We start from the raw sequence: 9,482 nt of genomic DNA, 5'->3' as shown, positions 1-9,482 counted from the left end.
CCCCCCCCCCCCCCGAGCTCCTTTTTCTGTGCAGTTACAGTTAATTGAGACTCCAACAATGTGCATCAGCAAGCCAGCATTTCTTCCAGCGTGCTTTAAAACCTGGCATTTTTTAACATCTTCCATTTTGAAGTAGTTGGCCCTTTTCTATGAAGCTTCCTTTCTTAAGGCTAAGCATCACCATGCAAGTTCTTTTATCTGGCCCCTCTCGTATGATGCCAAGCGTTATCATTATTATTTTTAGATTTCTATCCCACTCTACCCGGAAAGGCTCAAGGCAGGTTCCAGTAAGTGACAAGCAACCTGCAGATAAAGATGCCTCAAACAACATCTCAAAACTGGAAAACTCTACCACCCCACCCTCTTCCTCCCATTTCCTTGCTTATCCCCCATAAGAACAAATCCTCTGACCAATGCTAAACAACTCCCAGTCGAACCGAGGAAAAGGTTCTCCCTTTTCCCACTCCCACTCTCTTCCCTGACATCTAGGAGAGATCTCTCCTCCCTCCCGCACTACAATCACTTTTTTGGGCATGGCTCTAGCAGCACTTGAAGATCCTGCGGACGTATTTAAGCTACCTTTGAGCTAGCTCAAGAACTGCTACCAATGAAGCCACAGTAGCACAGAGCTCAGTGTGCAGTGTGCTGAAACGCGTGCTACTACTGCTAGCTGTACCCAAACAAGCTCACTCAAACGGAGGCATGGTTACTTGCTTCCTGTACCAGTTCCTGTGTTACTCGAGTGTCAAAAGCAGCCTCTCTTTTAGCATGCTGTAGAACCGGCTGTTCCAAGAAAATCGTTATAGGGATGTTGACCTGATGGGGCTAGTTCACGTGAAGCGGCTGGACCCCCTTGTTACAAACAGCAGTAACGAGAGGCGTCACACCTATAGGACGACTGGGCTGAATTCAATTTGAATTCAGCGCCAGGGAAAAAGAGGGGCCGAACACTGCAAAGAGGAGGCAAGCGGCAGATTCATCTCCTGGGCTCTGGGGCCGTGCAAAAGCGATGGTTCCTGTTAGATCCCATGCAGACACATGGGTGAGCTCAGACAGGGACATGGTGTTAGGTGACAGGCTGTTCACATGGGCCTTTGAAGACCGCATCTGGCAGATGGGCACAGGCTGAGAACCACTGACATTACATGCTATTTTGGATATAGAGCAATAGAAGACAAACTAACGAAGCTCAGCCTGTAATATCTTCGCTCTCTCAGTGCTGTGGTTCACAGTTTCACAACTTGCAATCTATTAAGCATGCACAGTTTTCAGGAAAACACCTCTTTTGAAAACTGGGTTGTGCACCTCGCCTCCCGCTGCAGAAATCATGACCACCCTCTGCACAACCCTGAATAAGGAAGTCTGTGCCTGAATCTTGCCCAATTTGATCAAGTGTTGTGGTTACAAATCATCTCATTTCTGCAAAGACTGTGACTGTTTCTGAAGGGTGTTACAAAAGCAGGTCTTTGTGCTCATCTTACGGATGCTGGGCTGCGTGATCAAGGGCATGAATTCAAAAGCTGTGGTAACACTGTGTAAAAGCCAAGTTTCTTGTTCCATCATGCTGCAGCCTCCCAATGCCAGACTGCATCCAACAGAAGAACCCAGGACCGAAGATAAGACCCTCTCCTAGCTCATGCAGACCTTCAGTTTTATTGAATCAGCATCAAATCCTGTGACAAAAAAAAGGAGTCAGTGCTTTCTAGCAAGCTAGCATGTGCCTCCCCTGTTATGATTCTGTTCAAGCCTCAGGGCTGAACCTGCGATAGGAGGACGATAAAAAGCTTCTACTTTCCCTGTGCGGGCTGGAATGGCTTGATTTCAATGAAAGAAAGCTGTGGGAAGTCAATCCTGGGAGGTTTTACCTTCTTACTGGATGGGTGGACTCAGGGCTTAATGAATGGTAGGCTTATTTGGGAAAACAGGAAGGACCAAGTCACACATCTACCTAGTCACTCTGATAGAAGGAGGGAGCAGAAGGCCTTGCTACTGCTCATGGTGGACACTTCTTATAGGAAAACATACTGAAAGAAGTAAAGGAACTTCAAAACAGAGGCTTCTTTCCCTCTTAGGTAGCTAAAAATTGGACAGCACCAGGGAGATTATATCTATTAGGTTGAGAATGAGTTTAGGAGGCAGAGCCAATGGGGAGTGCAGGCAGGCTGGTAAAGTCTCACCTACTTGGATAGCATTTGGACTTGAAATACTGTGCTTCGTGGCTATTAGGGGGATTTATTACTTGCCTCTTTGGGGAACTGGCTTTCATGTTGGAGTATTTACTTTATGATATAATAAACACCTTGGTTTTCAAGTCTTTTCCATCTCTGCCCTCCCTTAACTTGTCACTGGTGAGCAGAAGCGCATCCTAACAACCCACTCCGGATGGAGCGCTGGGCATCCTTCTCCCTGTCAGAGAAAGGTTTGACAGCAAGCTTGAGCAGACCCTGATCAAGTGCAGAAAAAAAATGTAGTTGTTCTGTGAGCCGTAAAGGTGCGGACTATCCAGGGAGAAAACTGCCTCGTGACGCACACTGACTCCTGTGTATCAGTTATCTACAGCCACACCACAGTAAGCCTAGTGCAGTGTGAACTGTTTTACCCATTCCACTGCCCAGGCTTTACAAAATAGAGGGGGTCAACTTTCTTAGCTAAATTAGGCTCGCAGAACCTGTGCCTGGCCGTGGTTTCCAAGACACGGGGAAGGAAGGAAACCTATTTAGTACATTTCCAGACCTGCAAGAAAGCAAGATGCACCCTCACTGCAGCGAGAGTCCAGATTTTAGGCCAGTTTGAGTACCTGGATTGGCCAAGGGGTGAGGATAGAAAGTGAGGGTTGGGAGGGACCTTGGGAGGTCACATCTAGTCCAACCCCTGGCTCAAAGCAGGACCAGCCCCAACTACATCATCCCAGCCAAGGCTCTGTTAAGCCAGGCCTTAAAAACAGCAAGGGATGGAGACTCCACCACCTCTCTGGGTAACCTGTTCCAGTGCTTTGCTACCCTCCTCGTGAGAAAGTTTTTCCTAATATCCAACCAAAATCTTCCTTGCTGCAGCTTCAGCCCATTGCTCCTTGCCCTGTCACCTGCCCCCACCGAAACCAGCCCAGCTCCATCCTCTTTGCAACCGCAGGGAGCCAAAGGCTGCTATTAAATCCAATCTCAGTCTTCTCTTCTCCAGACTAATCCTGTGCTACTGTGCCTTCACTGTTCTCTACTTCTTGTGTGTGCCTGGGTGCATATCCCACAGTTCTCTGGGCTGAGTTAACTCCAGGATCAGTGGTGCTCAACCTGTGGCCTGCAGCTGGATGTGGCCCACAAAGCCTATGTGAATGGCTCGTCACCTAACACCATGCTCCTGTCTGAGCTCCCCAGCAGGTCAGCGCAGGCACCAGCTGGAGCCACCGCTCTTGTGCAGCTCTGGAGCGCAGGGGGTAAACGCTGTCACCACCTGTCCCCTCTTTTCCACTGCCACTGAAGGGCTGAGTGGCAGTGGTATTTGTCCCCAGCACTCTGACTCCAGCCAGGGTCTTCACTGACAGCCGGTGAGCTCAGAGCCAACTGTGCATTGGCAATGCTTTTCTATGCAGCCCTCGGCTCCGCTCTGACTTTAAACTCAGGCCTGATTGTACAAAAGAAGGAGCACCACTGCCCTAGGACTCTTTCCTAGTCAACTGCAGCAGCTACATGACTTGCCCCCCCAGGAAAAACTGGGGTAAGATACTGAGGGGACTATCAGCACTCACAGGATTTTTTTCCTGCACCCTCAGTGCAAAACATTGAGTTACAGCAGCACCCAGGCTTTAACCCATCCCTCGCTCAGTAAATGACCTCAGACTTAAAGCACCTCCAAGAATAGGTTACATGTGTGAATGGTAGAGCCTGGGTTCATGGCACAATAAAGAGATCCCCCCCATACTTCTCCCTGAACCTGGATGGAATTCTTCTTTGCGAGGAGGCCACTCCTCGCAATACCTCTGTTTGCTTATGTGATGGGAGCGGGTGGAAAAATCTCTCTCGTCTTCCAACAAGCTCAAGATAAATGCTACATAAAGCATAGCACTGAGAATGACTCAACTATGGGGGGGGGGGGGGGAAATCACTTATCTTACAAAATCCAATAAATCGTAAGGAAAGTCGGTTACGATCCAGGCTGACTCACTTTATAAAAACTCAAGGGCAAACACCGATGGCAATGAGCACATCCCTTCTCCTTCCTGCTCTTTTTACTGCACTAGCTAGATAACACTACCCATTCCAATGCCCCCCGCTCCAAAGCGAACCAGCCCGATAAGAAACCAGGGCATTCACCCTGACACAGTGCAGCATCCAGAAGAGTGCAGGGGAAAAGAAGGTTCCTGTTCTCTATGGCAGACTATGCAACAAGGGCAGCTGTATGGTCCCATGGGGAAAGCACGGGGCTGGGACTCAGGAGACCTTGAGTTATGTTCCTGGCTGTGCTACTGATCTGCTAGGTGACCCTAAGCAAGACGCTTCACCTATCTGTGCCTCAGTTTCTCTGTAAAATGGGGATAATGGCATTTGGTTCCTTTGTAGGGAGAACTTTGAAATCTGCTGGTGAAAAGCACAGCAAGAGATGGTAATCTCTTTAGCTCTCCTAGCGTTTACTACCCTGGTAATAGGAGAAGAAACAGTCAATGGCATTGTTTTAGCAATGAGCAGAACATACTTTGAAAACTCAACAGGCCTTTCCTTTCAACCCAACTCACTTATTCCACCTCCCTCTCTTTCAGAGAAAGTGAGCATTGGCCAGCGACGTCTGCGAAGGCTAAATATTTATTGCTGGCTTAAACTCAATCTCAGCTTCAAGACAGTTTATCCAACTCTTAATGCTATTTAATCTAATGCCTGCATGTGAGAAAAACCACGTGAAGGTGGCAGGCATACCACCTAAATAACGCACAGCCTTCTCCTGGACTCACTGTAGTCCATTTCCAGGATTTTGTCAGAAGGTATGTGACTGGCATGAAGACCTGTCCTGGCTCACTTTAAAATCCTTGCAACTGGGTGGATTCCAAGGCAAAATCAGCCTGACCCTCAGTCAACCTATTCCAGCTTGCTGCAAAACCATATTCAAGTGCTCCCCACTCTCCAAAACACAACCAATGTATGAGAGGCAGAATTAAGATGGGGCCTGGGAAAAAGCAAAACTCATGAGCATCTGGAAGGAGATCAAGGTAGATCTCCATCTCTGCTCCAAATGCTGAGGGAGGAAGATTTCTGTAGTCACCAAATCTGCGTCCTTTCCAGCAGCTGGCTGTCCATGTATGGTCATACGGCCCACTTTAAACTACCTTTGACAGCAGCTCCATTGCGAGTTCAGCTACCAAATGTGCAGCGCTGCATTTGATTCGAGGCAAATTATCAAAGAGGCCCATCCTCAACAAGGACATGACCTTAATAGATCAGATCAAAGCTTCTGTTGTATCTGGTCTGGATATATCCATATCTAGCTTCCTGCAAAGATCCATGCACAATACTAGACTAAGCCACAGACTCGAATACAGCTAGAATTAACTCTGCAATTTTTTTACGGTTTCTATAAGCGAGCAGCTTGCACCAATTCCATTTCCCTGCCCCGGCGCATGTTAATCATAACTTTAGTTATCCTTTAAAAATTTCATTGTGTGATTTGCTTCTACCTCAAAACAGCAGTAAATTCCTCATGTCCTTTATAAGCAGTTTCCTTTGATTTGTTCAAATATACCTGCCCTTTAAAGGCCCTGTTCTTTTCAGCTTCTGCATTTGCCCTCATCAAACACCACTTTTCCCAGGGAGTGGAGAATATGGGGGGGCAAGGGCACCAAAAGCCAGCTATGTGCAAGAAACCACCACAGGCATTCACATGGGTGAGTCATCTCCTCTGAAGACAGATGAACAAGTATGCTCTGTTCTGAACCAGAGCGAAGCTGCAGTTATGATCTGATTTTGCTGCATGTGCTCGTGACAGCATACAGAAATATTTCCTCAGGGGATCTTCCCATGGGACTTAACTCTGACACTTATTCCCACAATGCATGCTTTTTTAAGAACACTATTTGTTAATAAATTGGTGGGAATTTTACTACATGTATGACTAAGAGAGGGTGCTGACTCATCCGGGTGCTGGTATCTACCTTCATTAACATTATGGGAACCTCACACACACACACTTTAACCCAAATGAAGTAGTAGTCACCACTGGTTATACCTTCCCCACTCCTCACTGAATTAAATGCAGAGAGGAGTGAAAAACTGCAGCGGGAAGAAGTTAAACTGTAGCTTGATCAGACCCAAGGTATTCCCTAAGTTATTGCTATTACAGTGCAATAACTTAAAACAAAATTGAGTTTTGGATGGGTCAAAACTTACACTTCAAGCTTGAGTTCAAACACTGACCACCTGGTTAGTTTTAATCTAGCAACAAAGTCTCCAATTTATAGGTGGGGGAGGAAAAAAGAAAAAAGATCATTAGCTAAGCTTGTCAGGTGTACACCCAGCTGGTTGACATTTCTCTATTTAGGTTTAACATGCTAAATTTGGAATGTCATGTCTTACAGATCCCCAAATTAATCTGAACTTTGTTCACAATATCAACGGGCGGGACCCTATTAATATGGGGGAAAATTGGGACCCCTTCCAGCATCACAATAGCCTCATCTCACCAGCATGCCACTACAATGACATACGAATGATATATCTTGCAGAGAAAGAGAAGTGCACACAACCGTGTGGAAAGGAAAAGGCACAGTGCAACAGTAGGGGGAGAACAGAGCCTCCAGATTTGAAGCCAAGGAGGAATGGGAAACGTGGGGCCTGCACACAGCTGACATGGGGAAGAGTGGACAACCTGATATACGGTAGAGGTTTAGAGGCATGGGCACAGGTTTAGGCCTGGGGAAAGAACTGGGGACATAAACCCTGCAAACACAGTGGACAGAGGGAGTTTCGGGGAACCCCCAAGATAGAGGGGGGAGAAGAGAGCAGTGCACAGGGGAGTTGCAGGGGACAGGGCATGGAAAGCAAGAGAGCCAAGGTGCCTGTCATCAGCTTAGCCTGCAGCAGGCAACCTCCTGGCTAATGTAACCAGCACTCTACTGGGTAGCTCTCTGCATCTGTCCCATTTCATTATGAGGAGGAAAACAAATGCTATTTTGTTTTGTTTTTTTTCCATTTATAAAGAGCTTCCCTGCCTTCTCTAGTGGCACGCACTTGCCAAACCTCATCTCTCTGAATTCTGGGTTATGTGAAAAACACAAACATGCTACGTACGTGGATACCTTATACGCGTTTAAAACCCCTGCGGGAAATAAATTCTAGCCCTTTACTGCTCTAGCTCAGAAATGCATGGACTACAGGAACGTACCTGTTTCCCACACTCCCTGGTTGCTGTGGGTAACCAGCACAGACATGCCTTATCCAGTGCTCAAAAATACCTACACTGACAACCAAAGCAATGCAAAGATCTCAGTCCTCCTAGGACAATACCTTCTGTCAGCTTTAGCTTGCAGGGCTCAGTGCAGCACAGATGGCATTGAACAGTTGGCTGGAAACACAAAAAAACCCACCTTTTCCCACAGTACAGTACAGTATAGTACACTGTGTCCTTACACAAAGGTACTGCATAGCACGATAGGTCAGGGCAAGCTCAGGATCAAGTCAGCATGGTCCCGAGGAGAAGCTATGCTTCAATACAGCTTGGTAGTTTATTACAAGAAATCGGAGTAAGGGTTAGAAAAGATCTCAAACATCATCTGTCACCTCTCACCTGATGCCAGAGGCCGGATCCACTCTTTGCTGTTTAGGTCAAGTCTCCAGAGGTCATTGAATGCAGCGTTGCAACTGCTTTGCGTGCAGCCACCAAACACATACATTGACTGATTAGCGTCATAGTAGCATGCACCTAGAAGAGGAAAGCAGAAAAACACCATTACAATCAACTCCCATGCTCCCAAATATAAAATGGAGCCTCAAATGAGGGGCAGGAACTGCACCAAAAAACACATTATAGTCCTTTTAATAAAGGCTGACTAGGGTAGCGTTACCTCAACTGGCATAACCTGAGCAAGTTGAATCTAAGGTGATTATCCAGTTAACTGGACCTGTTCCTAAAAGTGCAGAGAAAGCTGTCATCTCCAAAGCTCACAGTTAATTAGATTAGCTGTGACTAACATACTGAACAGGCTTACTTTTTCTAAGCTACTCCATGTTGTTTCTGTAGCTGTCAAATGTTACTAAGGTACACGCCTGTCCCGGGGAAAAGGCGAGGAACCCACGTCCTTAGTTTCCAAGACTGGTAGCGATGAATTTCGTGCCTTCTTATCTCGTCTTATCTTATCCTTCCCATTTTATTAAGTCAAATAAACCAGCTCATTAAAGTAGCTTATATGTTATGTTAAATATTTGCCCCACGTATTTTAGGAGAAAGAGACTTAGGTAAGTGCAGGGAAGACTTCCAAATACAGCTATATTTAACACCACCTAACCCCAAATTTGCAATGCTAACAGTAGGGACTAAGAGAACACTTGATATGTGCAATGTTATGTTAACGGATATGCAGTAAACTACAAACACAACAAGGAGGTAAATGTGAAACTGTCAAGGGCATTGAAGAAAACTCAGATTCTTATATAAAAACAAAGGATCTTTGGTGCTCAAGTTCCTCTAGTCTTTTTATCCCACTGTACCATCACCATGGGATCCATACCTTTGACAATTAACACAAAAACATGTGGAGCAGATAGAAATTAAGTAGCTTACATCCGGTCTTAAAAGCACTATTTTTTTTTTTATTTGACCCTCTTAGAATCTGAAGATTTTCAAACCTCTACCCTATCCGGACAGAACAGGATACTAGCAGTACTTTCTTCCCTCCTTGAATCCTGCATTTCCTCTTAGTTATAATTTCTTTTAGTACAATGCCGCAATTCTCAACCAGGGTGCGGGGCACCCTGAAGTGCCTTACGAGCGTCACCTGTTGGGCTCCAAGTTCTTTGCAACAGAAAAATTGCTCTATTATTTTTCCATTGTCGAAAAACAAGAGAAAACTAAGAGCTGGCACTTTCCAAAATCTAACAAGGGGTGTCTTGGGTCCAACGAGGCTGAGAATCATTGGTATAGTGCCACTGTTCCTCTTTCTAGAGTTACCCAATAACTGCAGCGTAGCAAGGACATTTTCCATACTTTGTCTAACCCAGGCAGAGATTGGGATCCGAATGACAGCTAATAGCGTAAGGTCCTCTAGCCAAGACAAAGGTCAGGGTAAGGCCAGGCGAGGAAGGCAACTGGAAGGGTTAGCTGAGCTTTGACAGAGACTATGCACCTGCTGTCTGTAACCTGACTTTACAGTCCGGGGAGGGGGGAGTCTTTTCAGAGCCTTGGCTATTGCAAAAGATCAGGTAACAGCTGCCAGCCAGCTGCCAAGCTGTGCAAGGGAGAAGGATTCTCCTATTTTGACAACAGACCTTTCTATAGATATTCATGAC

At 46.2% G+C, this 9,482-nt stretch overlaps 1 protein-coding gene across 1 annotated transcript in view; it reads right to left on the bottom strand.

Moving 5' to 3' along the window:
- The window catches only part of FBXO42 (F-box protein 42), an 81,686-nt gene that overhangs the window by 28,868 nt on the left and 43,336 nt on the right, over positions 1-9,482 (bottom strand). The window contains exon 4 of the mRNA XM_019511963.1: positions 7,765-7,899. Within this exon, the coding sequence (XP_019367508.1) occupies positions 7,765-7,899 (135 nt within the window). The remainder of the gene's footprint in view (positions 1-7,764; positions 7,900-9,482) is intronic.

The sequence above is a fragment of the Gavialis gangeticus genome, unplaced genomic scaffold (assembly GCF_001723915.1).
Source record: "Gavialis gangeticus isolate Ggan-Ray unplaced genomic scaffold, GavGan_comp1, whole genome shotgun sequence".
In the NCBI taxonomy this organism is placed as follows: domain Eukaryota; kingdom Metazoa; phylum Chordata; order Crocodylia; family Gavialidae; genus Gavialis; species Gavialis gangeticus.
This window is presented reverse-complemented; position numbering and strand designations above follow the sequence as displayed.